Source organism: Emydura macquarii, unplaced genomic scaffold, assembly GCF_026122565.2.
Source record: "Emydura macquarii macquarii isolate MOO-44397 ecotype Brisbane River unplaced genomic scaffold, CSIRO-AGI_Emac_v2 contig_295, whole genome shotgun sequence".
NCBI classification, from domain to species: domain Eukaryota; kingdom Metazoa; phylum Chordata; order Testudines; family Chelidae; genus Emydura; species Emydura macquarii.
Window position 1 is genome coordinate 1915068 of NW_027130432.1, and position 16049 is coordinate 1931116.

The window sequence follows — 16049 nt, forward strand, 5'->3', positions numbered from 1 at the left end:
TATTGATGTCACATATACTTTGCTTTTTGCTTAGATTTTTCACATTGTAAAGTCATTAAAGCACCTGTTTTTAAGTGATTATTGTTAATATCCTCTTAGAAATTTACAGCATATTCTGTTCTGCCTGTTTAATGAGTTTACATTTGGCACTCATTCATTTCCCTTATTAAAAAAACCCTTTACACCAAATGACTTTTTTATGGAGAACAAGTCACTGAAGCCAACATAGTTTTGCCTTGAGTGTCTCCTTATTGCTTAAGCATCACTGAAGATATATGAACAACTGAGGAAATAAGCCTGTTATTTAAATGAAGCCTGACACTATAGTTTCCATTATTTTGCAAAGTAATTTTGTTTCCACTTTTTTGTGGGAACCTCACAGAGGCTTCACAAGGAAATCTGTTTCCTTTTTGAATTTTTATTCAAGTATTTGCTTACTGAGACTACCCCATGAGATGTATATCTTGTTTTCATCATGGTTCTAATAAGAGAACAGTTTACAGTCTTACCCCAGGACACACATTATATGTTAGTATAGTATAAACAGCAGAATGTGGGTCATTCATGGCTTACATGAACCAGGTTACAATACACGTTAATTTATGTGGTGTTAAAATACATGGTAGTATTAGTGTAGGTAGAAACCATTGTGTCAGCTGTTCATAGTTAAAACATCAACAAATCACTTTCAGCTTTGTTTGCATTGACAGTGTTAGTTAAGAAATCAAAAGTTTTTTAAACCCAGACATTGCTGATGCCTGTTAAAAAGGAACAGTTAGTTTCTTCTGGTAATTTGGGACTGCAAACTAAGGCTATGTCTACACTCTGAGTTAGGGATATGATTCCCCTTCTCATTCAATCAAAGATTTCCTCTAAAGTGACTATAGCAGTGAATTGCTAATTAGGAGTTTAGTACCTCAGAGTTACGAATACCTTGGGAATGGAGGTTGTTCATAATTCTGAAATGTTCATAACTCTGAACAAAACATTATGGTTGTTCTTTCAAAAGCTTACAACTGAACATTTGAAAGTTTAGTGTGCAGAAGAAAAATACTGCTTTTAACCATCTTCAATGAAGCAAGGACAGAAACACTTCCCTGGCCGTGTCAAATCTTTTTTTTTAAGTTTACCTTTAGTTTTTTAACAGTTTACATTCATCAGGCTCTGGATAGCAGATGACTTACAAAAGCTAATCACCAGTGTTGGACCTATCCTCCATGAATTTATCAAATTCTTTTTTTAATCCAGTTCACATCATCTTCTGGCGATGAGTTCCAAAGATTGACTGTGCATTGTATGAAGTACTTCCTTATGTTTGTTGTAAACCTGCACATTGGAAAAAATAACTATATATATATACAAAATGATGGGATGGAAATTAGCTGTTACAACTCAAGAAAGAGATCTTGGCATCACCACTGACAGTTCTCTGAAAACATCTGTTCAGTTTGGAGCCGCAGTCAAAAACTAATAATGTTAGGAACAAGTAGGAAAGGGATAGATAAGACAGAAAATATCATAATGCCACTATATAAATCCATGATATGCTCACACCTTGAATACTGCATGCTGTTATGGTTGCCCCATCTAAAAAAATGTTAGAATTGGAAAAAGTACAAAGAAGGGCACCAAAAATTATTGGGGTTGTAGAACAGCTTCCATATGAAGAGAGATTAAAAAGACTGGGACTTTTCAACTCAGAAAAGAGACCACGGAGAGAGGATATGATAGAGGTCCATTAAACCATGAATGGCATGGAGAAAGTAAATAGGGAGATGCTATTTACCCCTTCACACAAACCAGGGTCACCCAATAAAATTGATAGGCTGCAGGTTAAAGCAAACAAATACTTGTTCACACAATGCACAGTCAGTCTGTAGAACTGTTGCCAGGGGATGTTGTGAAGGTTGAAAATATAACTGGGTTCAAAAAAGAACTAGATAAGTTTATGGAGGATAGGTCCATCAATGGCTATTACCGAAGATCAGTGGTTCCCAACCCATGGTTTGCAGGGTCTTTCAAAGTGGCTCGCCGCTCCCCTTCCACTTGCCTAAGGGCCCATGCAGAATGCGTTGCTGAGAGGCTACAAGACCAGTTCAGGCTCCTTGCTGCAGCCAAGGGAACGGGAGATCAGCACTCCCCTTCTCCTAGCTGTAGCAGGGAGCATGGCAAGGCGCTCCAACGAAGTCCATAGGTACCGGGGTCCATGCTGGAGCCAGAGGGAGAGGAGCACTGATCTCCCGTCCCCCTGGCTGCAGAAGGGAGCCACTGCCAAGGGATCCAGGTGGAGCACATGGGGCTACAGGACGTGTGCAGTTTCTCTGCTGCAGCCAGGGGGATGGGAGATAATGAGGAGGCAGTCTCCTTGCTGAACTTCTTCTGTCTGGCTGTTGGGGGAGGAGGACTCTAAAAATCAGTGCCTTCCGATTTGGACTGCACTTAGCAGGCCACCCATCATGACCTAGTTGCCAGGCCATGTGCTTCAGTGTGTAGTGACAGTCCCTCATCTACACTGGTGCTTTTTCTGTGAGTATGTGATATACTGTGATTAATTTGTAGGTGTAACTTTGTAACTGTTTTTAACAGTTCAATTTTTTAATTTGTTTTGCAGTAAATGTTTACTTTAAATATTTAGTGATTTGTAGTCCTTAATGGTGTATAGGTCAGTACATTTTTTATGAGTTGATGGACTGGTGGCCCTTCAGGATTATAAAAATGATATTCGTGGCCCTCGAGCCAAAAAGATTGGGAACCACTGCCCAAGATGGTCAGGGACACCTAAAACTCTGACTGTCAGAAGCTAGAACTGGATGACAGGGATGTATCACTCAATAAATTACTCTGTTGTGTTCATTCCCTCTGAAACATCTGGCACTGACCACTGCTGGAAGACAGACTATTGGGCTAGGTGGACCATTGGTCTGACCCAGAATGGCCATTCTTATGTTCTTATCTTTTGAAGTCCTGAAAGTTTGCTTTGAATTGTTCAGCTGAATATAGAGTATTTCCACTGATAATGTTTGATTAGGTTAGAGTTCCGTGCTCCCTTTGCTGATTCCACAGCATCTTTCAGCTAATTCATTCATAAAGTTGGGCTGATGACACTGCTGAGGTTAGTGTCCAAAATGTATATTTTAGTATGACTGAGTGATTTATAAGTTGAAGTTCTTCTTTGTAGTGATTTCATCTAGCTTTTAAATACAGAGTGACTGAAAGTTAGTTAACTGAAAACTAGAAAATGACCATTTCAGTTGCAATATAAAGAATTTTAATCATTCTAACTAAAAATGTTCTTAAACTGAACTGAACTAAACTGAAAAAACTACTTTGCAAGGTTCTTTCAGCTACCATGATCAACTTGCTGTGACCGGACACCTCACTACATTATTGATGTTACTGTACAGTACTCTGATTTTTTCATAATAGTTAATATCTGAATATAAATGTTTTCAAAGCATTCTGTGTTGTTTGTTATGTGTTTACAATCTTAGCTACCAGAGTCTCTCCATCTTCCAAAATGACACCATGTTGAAGATGGTTTGAATCTTGTCATTTTGAACAAATGTGCCTGCTTTGCAATCCAGGCATGCAGTGTATGTAGGCACAATATTTAATTCATATTAATGTATTAGAAACCTGAGAAATACAAATATACTTGTATTTTTGCCCCCTCGGTAGCTCAGTACTGTGGTGGCATTTTAAGAAAATGTCATGTGGTTCTTATTGAGAATTTGTGTACATTTTAAATGTAAAATATTTTTCATCATAAGGTAATAGGTGTGGCGTACAGTATCTCAGGACTGACGTTATTTATTTGTCCAAGACAAAACACTTTTTGAGTAACTGTGCACTTTGTCAGAAGATAGTCTCTCTGGCTTTTTCTCCTGTCTTGCTGCCTCTTTGCTTTTCATGCCACTAATAATACTTGTGACAGCTTTCATCCAAGAAACTCAGCGCTTTATAAATGTTAACACATTACTGTGAAATAGGTATGGGATATGTAACCATTCAAATGGAGCCCTGGAATTTGGACAGGACACTGGAGTAAAATCTCAGTGCTTACATAAAGTGGAATTTAATTAAGACAACTGGTCAGGTTCTCTAATTTGTCTCTCTTAAAAGATGGCAGCTGTAACACACCATTTTAGCCTTTAGCAGTGTGGGCCATTTGCTCAGAACTGGCTTTGGGAAGAGTATTGATTGTTAAATCACTAACATTTCCTAAAACAAGTTGGTAATAATTGGAGGCATCCTATCCAACTTACTGAATCCTGCTCTGCTCAAGAGAGTTTAATAGGTTACAGCACAAGGTCACTGGAGGTAGACAGTAGAAGTGGGCTCAAAGCAAAATCCTGGATTTGGTCCAAATCTCTTTACATGAAGAAAGTTAGATATGGATAAGGATGTCATAGATCCAGGCCTATGTGTAGGAGAAAGTAAGTGCTTAATATATCTTTGACATTTACTTGTCACTTCTGGAATAGTCCCTCCTGTTTTTTTCCATCTTTATTTGTTTCTGAGTGTCAGTTTCAAGGTAACTGCACTTGCATCTTCCACGCCCACCGCCTCACATCCTTGGTTCATTCCAGCAGTTCCCAGTCATGTCTGAGGTCTCCTGTTATCACCTGTCTCTGTGTAGGGACACTTGTCCCACTGCCGTCCCTTCTGACCAGAAGGTTTTATGGCTGCACAGCTACCTGCCTTACACTGTGACATCACCAGCAAGTTATTCTGTCTGATGGCCCGCATCTGTACTTTGCTTTTTCTGAGGGCTATGAACAGTGTATTGCCAGCAGTTACAAGTTACCACACAGCTCTTCCTAAGTAAGCACATTTATTCTGAAAGTAAAAGCATTACCAAAAAAATCAACTTAAATGCACCCTAAAAGCTTTCCAGTGGTCTCCCTTCATTCTTATGGGACCCTGGTAGGCCAAAGTCTTTCCAACCTTTCTGCAGAGGTTGCGGCCCCTCCTTGAGCAAAAGACCTGCCCAGTTGCTAGATCAGAAAAAAGACCAAGAGTCTGTTTAAACAGAATCTTTTTATGCCAAAATCCCTTTCTTTGTCTCCCCACACTGAAACCCAGTTTGAACCAGAATATGTGAACCTCCCCAGAGAGTGGTACTTCTCTGGAGGTGTTTACAATATGAGTGATTCACCTTAATCGCTCCCCACTGTTTTAGTTCATGAAGGAGCTGTGGTAACCCTCCAGCATGGAGTAGAACACAATCATTTGTACAGTTCCCAGCCCACAGTGATACAGACATTTAATACAGTGTGTTCCCCCAAAGATATTGCCGCTGCAATCAGTATCTGTCACACTGAGCAATTGCAAACAGATTTTTAGGGCCTGAGTCTTCCCTCTGGTTCTACACCGCTGAAATTCCATTATCTTAATTGAAATTACTCTTGGTTTATGTTGGCATAAGTAAAAGCACAATCAGGCCCTTTGATTCTTGTGGTTTTTTCTTTTTATTGAAAGTAATTGAGGAGGTAAAATTGCTTGAATTGCATGTGACTGAGTAGAACTTGGGTGTAGATACAAGATTATGTAAATGATACCTAATTTAAAGATCAGTCATTACTCTGGCTCTCTGTCTCGATTGCTTTGATTGAGGGATTCTGTCATTGACTCTACTTGAAGCAAGATCAGGATGTGCTTTTGTTAGTTTTAGAGTTTCACTGCGTGTTCAAAATGTTGCTGGAATTGAGTAAATTTATAAACCAGCATTTGCACCTGCCTCAGAGAGAGAGAACAGATGGTGTATATATGCATAGTTTAGATTCACAGTTACTTGAGTCATACTTACCATTGAGGGTAATGTACTTGCCAGTGCACATGTTGTGCCCCTGAATAACAATTTGACATTTCAGGTAAAATAAGTAAGGCTTTTTTCCAAAGCTCTAACTGCTAGAGTTTTGACTGGAGGTATTTTCAAAAGCTGTGTGCACTGACATCTGAGTCTAGATTGTTGGTATGTGCTGAAAGAATTCCTATATATTTTTCTTTATTTCCCTGGATTGTGAATCTTTTGAGACCATCCAGAATAATCTGTTTGGGAGGCACTGCCCCTGACCTTTCTATTGAGATTGCCAACAAGACTGTAGTAATGATTTTTGTTGTGTGATAACCAATTCATTACAGTTGAACTGAGACCAACTCATTTCATATAGGTCAACAAACTGACTTCATATAATGGTTGCTTCTAAGCTGGGTCAGATTTTGAATCCATGACCAAGAGCTGAAAGCTCCATATTCCAGTACCAGGATCTGTCTAGCTTCCTTTTAACACATTCTTTACAGGAAAGGAAAGGAGATTGTATTGATTTTAACACTGTTTTTGGTTAATCTTATTTCTTCAAGATGGGGAAAAACTGTAATTTTGCTGCTCTCAGAAAACAGTCTGAAATGTGGCCATTTACAATACAATAGTATTTACAATAGTAAATTTATCAGTAGGATTTTAGAAACAGTGCTTTAATATTTAATGAAAAATTATGCTGATCTCCTTATTTTGATGCTTGGCAGATTGTCTGGATATTCGTGCAGCCAGAATTCTTCTGGACAATGACCATTATGCCATGGAGAAGTTGAAGAAACGAGTTTTGGAGTATTTAGCTGTCAGACAACTTAAAAACAACCTAAAGGGGCCCATCCTTTGTTTTGTGGGCCCTCCTGGAGTTGGTAAAACTAGCGTGGGAAGATCTGTTGCAAAGACCCTGGGCCGAGAGTTCCATAGGATAGCCTTAGGAGGAGTATGTGATCAGTCTGACATTCGAGGCCACAGGTAATTTTATTCGTGTTTCATGCTTGTAAATTTTTTCCCAATGTTATCTCCTGGTGGTGATTTCCCTTCATTATCTCACTAATGTTTTTATTGAGAGGGTTTAACGTAGTTGTGATTTCCACTCAATTGGATGGAAATTAAATAATAATTTAGGACTTCAGTATTAAGGCTGACTGGGCTTATCCATACCTGATCCTGTTGTCCTTTATTATTAGGGCTCATATGGCATGTAACATCATGGCTAAATCTGGAAGTCTTTCAAAATTTAAGAACAGTGGACAGAGTCTAGGAGTTTGTGGTTGTTAGCGAGCAACGTTTGTCAGAAACAATATGAAAAAAAGACAACTGATAAAATGATATCCAGGGATAATGGCTCAGGAGTGTTCCTAAATACAAAATTAGTGGTAGATCAGATTATCAACAAAGGTAAGTCCTTAATCTATCAGAGAGTTACCCTGCTATACCAGAATGCTTTCTTGAAAAAGTGGTAGTTTGTGGGAGCGGTCTTCCGGTACCAATGTAAGAAGGAATTAAAAGGGAAAAGAAGGGGAATGTGTGGAGGGGACATAATACTGTTTGATTGTTATGTTCAGTCCTCTCTCATCTCCAACTTCTGTGCATGCTGGAACTGAATTGTAGTAGACAAACTCATGCACAGTCAAAACAATTTAATAGAGTGGCTCTGATTTGCCCCACTAAAAAGACCACAAAGATTTTATTAAACAAAACACCAAATGAACACCATGTGATTAACTGCATTAAGATTTTTGTTCTTCAAGTAGATACAGATGTATGTTCCACTTAGGTGTGTGTGCACCCAGCATGGCGGAGACTTTTGCTTAGTGGTACCCATAGAGGGGTGGCACTTGTGCCTCATGGCTTCGTCCCCTCCCCGGCTATAGGAGGCGGCACTGCTCTGATCCCTCTCAGCCCTTCTCACCACCTGTGGCTGGAGTTGGAGCTGTGTGGTTGTAGTCTCACAGCCTTGAATTTCGTCTTAGTCTAGTTTATTGTATGTGGTTAGTGTTAGTAATTAGAATAATGTTAGTTAATACTTAGTGTTACCCATTGATTCTCTCACCAGGGTTTAAGGGTCCTTCATGTGAAGGGATGATACCCAACAGTGACCACCATAGGTGGTGCTTGCTTTGTCTTGACGCAGCCCACCGTAAAGAGTGCTGTTTGATTTGTAAATCATTGAAAAAGAAGACTCAAGTGGCACAGGAGGAAAGTGTTCTCTGGATTGCCTTCGCCATGTGGGACATCCCAGTGATCAACCTGTTTGCAATGAGGGAAACAAAGTGTCGTCTATTGTGCTGTGGGGGGAACCTCAGTCCGGGCTCCCTCTCCGATGCCTTCCACTGCAGCAGGCATTTGACTTTTCTGTACACTTTCTCCCAATTCATATCATTTTGCAGGTCATCCTCAAGCTCAAGGCAGATTGGGCCAAGCTCATCCTCATTGCTCCAGCATGGCAGAGACAGTGCTGGTTCTCAGACTTCCTTGCTCTGTCGGCTTAGCCTCTCATACCACTTTCTTTCCATATTGTGTATTTGCAGGGCGGCTATGTCGTCGTCCATACATACTGTGACAGGGCCAGACCTGATGGCTATAGGAGAGTATTGGAGGGGATATATATTAGCCCCAGGATCAACAGATCCTTGTTCCCTGGGTGATTCAGCTGGGGTTACTCCAAGTCAGTTAGGCCTGCTGAGGCCAATTGAGGAGCTTGCCCCAGCAGTTAAAAGCCTCCCTGTCAGGCAGATAAGGACAGCTGGAAGGGAGTTGAGAGGAGGAGTGGAGTGGAGTGGAGTGGATCTGAGCTGCTACAGAGCTTAGAGTGATTACTGTTGCTACCACAACATCAAAGGTACTGGAATTAAGGAGAAGCCCGTTCGGGCAGGGCAAAAGGTCATAGGCACAGAGGCCTGAAGGAGGACCTGGTTGCTCAGACGACTGAACAAAGGAGTAAAGGTGGGGTGACCTCACCCAAACAGGGAGAGGATCACAGGGACAGAGAGACCCATGGTTTGGAAGGAGGGAAAACCCTCACCCTGGTTCCAGGGAGCATACTGTGAGCAGTGAGGCCAAGGGCAGGCGACCCAGGGAAGGTGGTAGCCCTCATGAACTAAGCGGTTTGAGGCTACTCCTCACAGGGTCCCTGGGTCAGGGCCCAGGGTAGAGGCGGGTCCACCAACCCCCCCCTGCTCTCACCCAGCCATACCACCAGTGTAGCCGAAAAGAGCACAGGACCTGCAGAGGGGCAGAACGGGCCTCCCTTGCCACAATACGTTTATGGACCACTATGCTATTGCTGCATCTTCCAAAGCAGATGCAGGCCTTGGAAGGATGATCCTGCAATCTTTATTTCAGTAGACTCCGAGCCGCATCTCCAGATTGGGGGTAATGCTCACAAGTCGTCTTAGTGGAATATACATCTGCATCTACTCGAAGAAGAAGAAATGGTTAACTTACTGTATCTGTGGTTCTTGAGATGTGATGCAGACATGTATTCCACGACCCACCCTCTGTCCCCTCTGCATCAGAGTCTCTTCTCAAGGGCTTTTGGTGCGAAGCAACTGGAAGGAGTTGGGAGAGTGTTGCCTCTTATAGCCAGGGGAGGGGCCATAGCCACAAGGCATGAGCACCACCACTTTACAGGTACTGCTAGGCAAAAGTCTCCGGCACACTAGGTGCGTACACATCTAAGTGGAATACTTGTCTTCATCATATCTTGAAGAACCACAGTTACGGTAAAGAACCATTTCTTACACAAACATAAAAAGGCATGCACATTGTCCAATGAAGTTGATGCCTTTGCAGCTATGTTGCAGTGATGGTGATGGCATTGAAAATTTCTTGTTGGCAGTATCTTCCTATTCATCGATGTTTTACTCTTCTTTTTCAAAAGCCAAAGTTTTATTCAGTGGCACGTTTGAGCTTGACATATCCAAAAGAACTGATTTTTCACACTTTTTTGGGAGGAGCAAGAATCCTTTCCATCTTTCTTCTTAACTTTTGATGATATTTAATTTTTTCTTTTGTTTAGACGCATGGCCTGTTTTCATTATTTTAGTCCTTTCCTTGTTTCTGATGAAATGTGAAAAAACATACTGGAATGGTATTTCCTGGTGAAACTATGCAGCTTCTGGAAATTCAGAAGAGAATATTTTAAAAGGCAGTATTTTGTGTATGTTTTAATTTGCAGATAACTTTCTGCTGAAGGCGACTTGTACTGCAACTTCTTTCCCCATGGCTGTTTTCTCTACTGTTTATGCAGCAATTGCAAGCTGAGTTCTATTTCTTTTTAGAAAGTGTGTCAGTTAAATGGTCTGACACTTATACTGGTTGTTGACATCATTTGCATAATCTTTAAAGATGAACACAACTACTCTGTTCAGTATATCATTGAAGTAGAACATTAAATAGGAAATGTATAAGTCTCCACAGCAGTTATTAATGGGCAAGTAACAATTATGTATGTGCTGCCAAGAGTTCCTATTTGATCGTATTTGAGTTTCTGGCTTTAGAGGGGCTCTTTTAAACCTTCCCTTGGAGAAGGATCCACATGTAGATCCAGCAGTCAGTGAAAAGTGGGAGCTGTGGATGTTTTATACACAAAATTGCAGCTTTTTAGGTTGCAACAGACATGAGTGTGTTTTCTGTAACAGTTTGGTAAAATCTGACCTTTTAGCATCTGTCCATATTGTAAAATCTCTTAGGCATTGATGGAAGATAGAGAAAACTTGTCCACTTATATCAGTACAAAGCTTTCTGTATTATGGGGTCATGGACTTTAATGCTAAACAGTAGTTTGCATTTAATAATTCAGGTGTTTCTAGTGATATGAATGTTAAAACTTTGCATGATACATACACAATTTAAATCAATGTGTAATGTGTTGCTATTCAAACTGGAACCACTAGAGGGTGTCAAACACTTCTTAAAGAAGCACCCATAGATGCTAATGCATCTAATTTCATCTAATGCTTTTCTGCTAGGTTTCCAGGTAAATGCTTTGCCTGAACGGTTATCTAAAGTCAAGTCATTAGTAACTTTCTTCAGTTACCAATAGTTCTTAATAGTTTTACCTGTTTTATTTTAGACTCCCCATCTTATCCATTTAAAAACATAAATACTAGTGTTGTACAATAATGGCATGTAACACAATTTTAAGCTAAAATGTTTTAGGTTATCAGTATTTTTGTAAGGACTTTGTTAAAACATTATTCTCTAGAAATGCATGTTTTTAAATAAAGTTGTCTGTCAAAAATAAACTGATTGAGAACTTTCTGGCTACCAGAATATGGCATCGGGAAAGAACAAGGTATCTTTAAGGTATAGCAAGAGATTCAGTTAATTCTTCTGTGAACAAAGGAATACATAGCTTAATGACCAAATATATCCTTCTATGCCAATTAAAATCAATGTGAGTTCTGCTCACTTAGTCAATAGCCAGATTATTCCTCCCTGTTTAACTCTTCTGACTATTCCTGCAGGATTTTGTGTGTGTAATGTTAGGACCAGTATGTGATGGAATGTTTATTCACAACAGAATGAATTAAGACTGAAATGTTTGTAATTTTGCCTTTTAATTTTCCCTGCCTTTATTGAGTTTTACTATAGGTTTTTTGTGTTTCAGTGTAGGGTTTGCCTTTATTAAAAATTTGTTTTTCTGCATTCGCAATTTGTTCTTATAAATTATTTTATGTAATTAAGCCCTGATTCCACAATTGAATCTTCACAGGTGAATCCCTGCCCCTATGTGGTGCCTTCAGTAGGTCTGTGTGCTAGTGAAGGGCTGAATCCATAAGGATCCAATTAAAAGATTGGAAACACGCACAATAAAGTTGTACCATATAACTTTTGCCTGCAAACTGTCTCAAAGATGCTTTAGTTAGCATAAAAACACCATTCTCGTCTTATGTAATGAATAACATCAGACAGAAATTACAGGCGGTAAAGAAGAGGGGAGAAAAAAGATGAAGGGGTGGTCGGAGAGTAGGAGACTATTAGCTGCTTTTCTTTGGAATATACAGTGGATAGGGTAAATGGTGATGCCTGTGCAAAAAGACACAAGGTTCCCGAAGATTACATGTCTGTGAGTCATTCCTTAGGAATGAGGCCTTGATTCCACTTAATGGCTCCTCTCCATACTATTAAAGAAGACTTGCCATTAACACTGCAGTGATATGTAGGGGTACTGTTAGTGCTTGTTACCTCTCCTGCTCCTAGTGAATAAAAGCTTTTAAATTGATTTGATTTAACACCATTTGGCTGTGTTTTGTTTACAAGCAAGGGCTACCAAAAATAGCAGTCACTATATTTTGCCACTGATCTTCTATGTGGGAGGAAAGTGTATACTGAATGATTGATTCAACAGGAAAAAAGTAGCTGCATTAGATTGCAGCGTTGTGTCATGGGGTGGTGTTTAGATGGGTGTTCAGTTTCATGCGATGTACAAATATGGTAATCTGGAAACGCCCAGCTTTTACAAGTTTAACCACTGATCACATGCTTGCAGCTGGAGTTCATGTGAATCCTTTTTTTCATTAGGCTATGAGTAGTCACTACTGTTCTGCATTCTCAAAATGAAGTCAACATTGCAGTACAAAAACAGAACTGCTTTATCAGACATCCTCCAGCTGTCCTTGGCTTTCACAACTCATCTACTGCATATGTAAAAGTTTGTTGCTTTACATTTGATGCAAACTTCTTTATTAAAAAGAGAATTGAAGAAACAGTAGAAAATTAAAAAAAAATTGTTAGGTTTTTTCCCAAGTTATTTAAACATTAATTTTTATCTTGTACTGTGGCTATGTGGCTTTTTATTCTTGGTTTATATTTTTTTTTTCCTTAAAACGAAAAACAATTAACAGTCCTGATTCTCTCTTCATTTACACTAGTGTAAATGAGATCAGCACCAAGGTCATTATTTCTCATTATAATTGTCCATTGCATGCACGTAGTGTAACCCAGAGTTTCTCAGTGACCAGTCCGTGGACTGGCTCCAGTCCCTGAGATCTCCCTGACACGGTTTAGGAAAGCAGCAAGCTGGTCCCTGGTGTCAATAAGGCTGAGAAACACAGGTCTAACCTCTATTGCATCACCTCACAATTTCATTATTTGGGTATTGGAACAATTTTCTTCTGTTCCTGAAAACTGGAGTAAAAGATTCATAAGCATTGAAACCAAGATCAGGTTTTACATTTTTGTAAGCATGCTAAAATTTTGTAAATATATTTAAATCAAGTGTTCTTGTTAACCCTCCAATGTCTTTCATTTATGCATTTTCTATAGTTAGCCATCTTATATTTTTATCCAAATACTGAATTAAGCATCTTCTCCATTCAGTTCTTAATGATGTATTTAACTTAGTTATTGCAGTTTTATTGTAAACTATGGGATGTTGTAATCTAAGGTTTTATACCATAGCTCTTAAGAAAACTTTGAAAGCATTTTCAGTTAGGAAATCGGGTTGAAAATAAACCTTCCGAAATGTTAAATTAGGTTTATTATTAGTACATATGTTTCAAATAAGAACAAATGTGCTTTAACTCGGTAGATATATTTGGAGTCATGTACAGAGTATACATGTGTTATACAAGAAAAAACTTCTATTGTAATTACCACTTTAAATTGTATAATGTCAATAATTTATCATTGAGATAAGCATCTTTGGCAAAATACTGCTAAATTATTTTTTGTTCTGCAATAACATGACATCTCTCCGAGCCAAAATAAATGAAATACTGAAACAAATTTGCAAGCAATTCTGTCTTATTAAATATTTTAAAATCTTTCAAAATAGTCTGCTACTAACATCAAAAAAGAATCAAAATACACCTTTATCTGCCAGTTTATTAAATCTGACCTGGCTATGTTTCCCATTTTATAACCTCTTAAATCTTATTCACTTGCAATACTTGGGCTTCATCGATTCTGTTTGTATCAGTTAAATTTTTCATTGAACTACACACATTAATGGAAGAAATCCTGTGAATAATAGCATTTTAATCTTTTGTTCTCTTCAGAACAGTATGCAGAAAACCTCTAGGGACAAAATGCTGCTTTGTTTTGAATAATACCAGTATTCTTGTAAATTTAGAGGCAGTTATTGCTGCTGTAGAAAAGAATAAGTAGTGAGCCAGATTGGGAACAAATATAGGGGAATCAAGCCACCATTCTGCATGACCTAATAAGTTACTCAGTGTTAAATATTTTTAAACAAATGTAACAATAAAGAAATCTATGAATTTCAGAACTTTTGTAGCATAAAGTATAAGTTATTTCATTGCACTGACAGGAAATCACCCAAAGGAACTGGATCTATAAGTGCATTTTAAAATGAGGATATGTTCTGTTCCCATAGTCTAATAGAGAGCGAGTGTATCTAATTAGCAGGAAAAAGTTACATTTGTCTAATATGCTGTTATCAGGCCTGATTTTCCCCTCCCACCAGTTTCAATCAGGAAGAACTTAATTGAATTCAATAGTTACATCATCATAAAAGTACTGAGTGGTAGGAAAATTGGGTATTTGTATTGCACGTTTTAGAAGAAATCTGAAAGCGGACTGTTTTGGCAGTGTACCCTTTTGAAAGATGCAGAGCAGCTGGCATAGGGTAAAGGCATGATTCTGCAAACACTCGTATGTGTAAGTATCTTTATTACATTGATTTCAATGGGACTACTCATATGAGCAAAGTGAGATGTGGAAATATTTGTATCATCTGCCCTCAAAAGGAGTTCCTTGATAATCTTGGGAGCATATGTGGCAAAGCAAGTAACCAGGTTTTTGCTACCATTTTGTTCCACAAAACATAGTCATCTATCTTATGGAACATGCAAAAATTCTGATTTTATTTTTTAATCACAAATACACTTTTAAGTTAATACTTGTTATGAAGTTAGACCCCACTAATTCAGTGTACTTTATCTGTGTGCCTGGGTATTAAAGATATGCAGCTGGCAACAATTTTTATAATGCATATGTACAATGTAAAATCTAAAATGAATGGAGTCCAAATAAAAATGAGATTTAGATTAGGTAACTAAATTTCATTGTATAGTATTTTGGCATAGGGTACTGCTTCTAATTCCAAAATATTTTTAGGCAGTTCTTGAGAGAAACTATCTGATTTTATTTCACAGGATGCCAGCTCTTTGTTTCCTTAAACCATTTTTATATTGTTTAATTCTCATTCCACAAGTAAAGTCAATATCTACATGTTTATAGTTAAGGATGCAAAGTTTTACTTTGTGTAATTTTGTATCAAGAGCCTTAAGATCTTGCCCATACTGGAATAAATTCCACACAAGCTACAGTCTTTTTTTAAAAATCATTTGTTTTTAGCAGGGTTTCCTTGACCAGCATGAACAAGGATCTTTTTTCTTTTGTCTGAAAATTACATTGTATGTACTGTTGACATAAATGCTGTACCGTATACTATAATTTACTACCCCAGGACTATAATAGGATTCAACAAAGAACTAGCTCCATCAATGGATATTAGCAAAGTTAAGCAGGGATTGCTCTTTGCTAGAGGCTGGGAATGGCCAACAGGATGGATCACTGGGCTAGTCTGTCCCAGTATGGTTGTTCTTATGTACTAACTAGCATAATTTTCTTTGTGCATTGATGAGGGAATCTGTTAAAATCCCTCTAGCAGTAGCTGTGTTTAAACACATTTATTGCTAGCGAGCTTCTGATACTAGTGTGGACTAAATCAAGTTGAAAGTCCACATTGAAGTGTGTTAGCGTAACCTAACAAGACCCATATGAGGAAGCATTTGTTTTTCTACAGTAGAGGTCTTTAGAAGAAGCTGTCATCAGCTGACTGTCTAGGCTTGTGGTGAGGACAGTTGGGCCCTCTTTTTGTTCTTATAAAGGCACCCATTTTTTGTTCTGTTTTTTGGATTAAACTCTAGAGTTTGGATGATATTGATAAAGCTGCTACTTTTCTTAAACTTGAATTTGGATGGACCACTTTGTTACTGAAGGGGGGAAGAACAACAATACAAGAAGGAATCCTCATGAAGCTTCGGTTTATGCTTTCCCACAGCAGAGGAAATTATAGTCATATTATGTGGTAGAAATGAGTAGGTCAAAAATGTTAAATGTTCAAGATTTTGTTGTTAGTAGTTAATTGTACCAGTCATTAATTTTTTAATATTGAAACTTGGAAGCAATTTAGATTCTGAAATGTTGAAAAATTTTAGTAAAAGAAATTCAGATCCATGATTATCATGTTAAGATGTTA

At 38.5% G+C, this 16049-nt stretch overlaps 1 protein-coding gene across 1 annotated transcript in view; it reads left to right on the top strand.

Moving 5' to 3' along the window:
- Positions 1-16049, top strand: part of LONP2 (lon peptidase 2, peroxisomal) — an 84171-nt gene that overhangs the window by 14056 nt on the left and 54066 nt on the right. The window contains exon 7 of the mRNA XM_067550562.1: positions 6529-6787. Within this exon, the coding sequence (XP_067406663.1) occupies positions 6529-6787 (259 nt within the window). The remainder of the gene's footprint in view (positions 1-6528; positions 6788-16049) is intronic.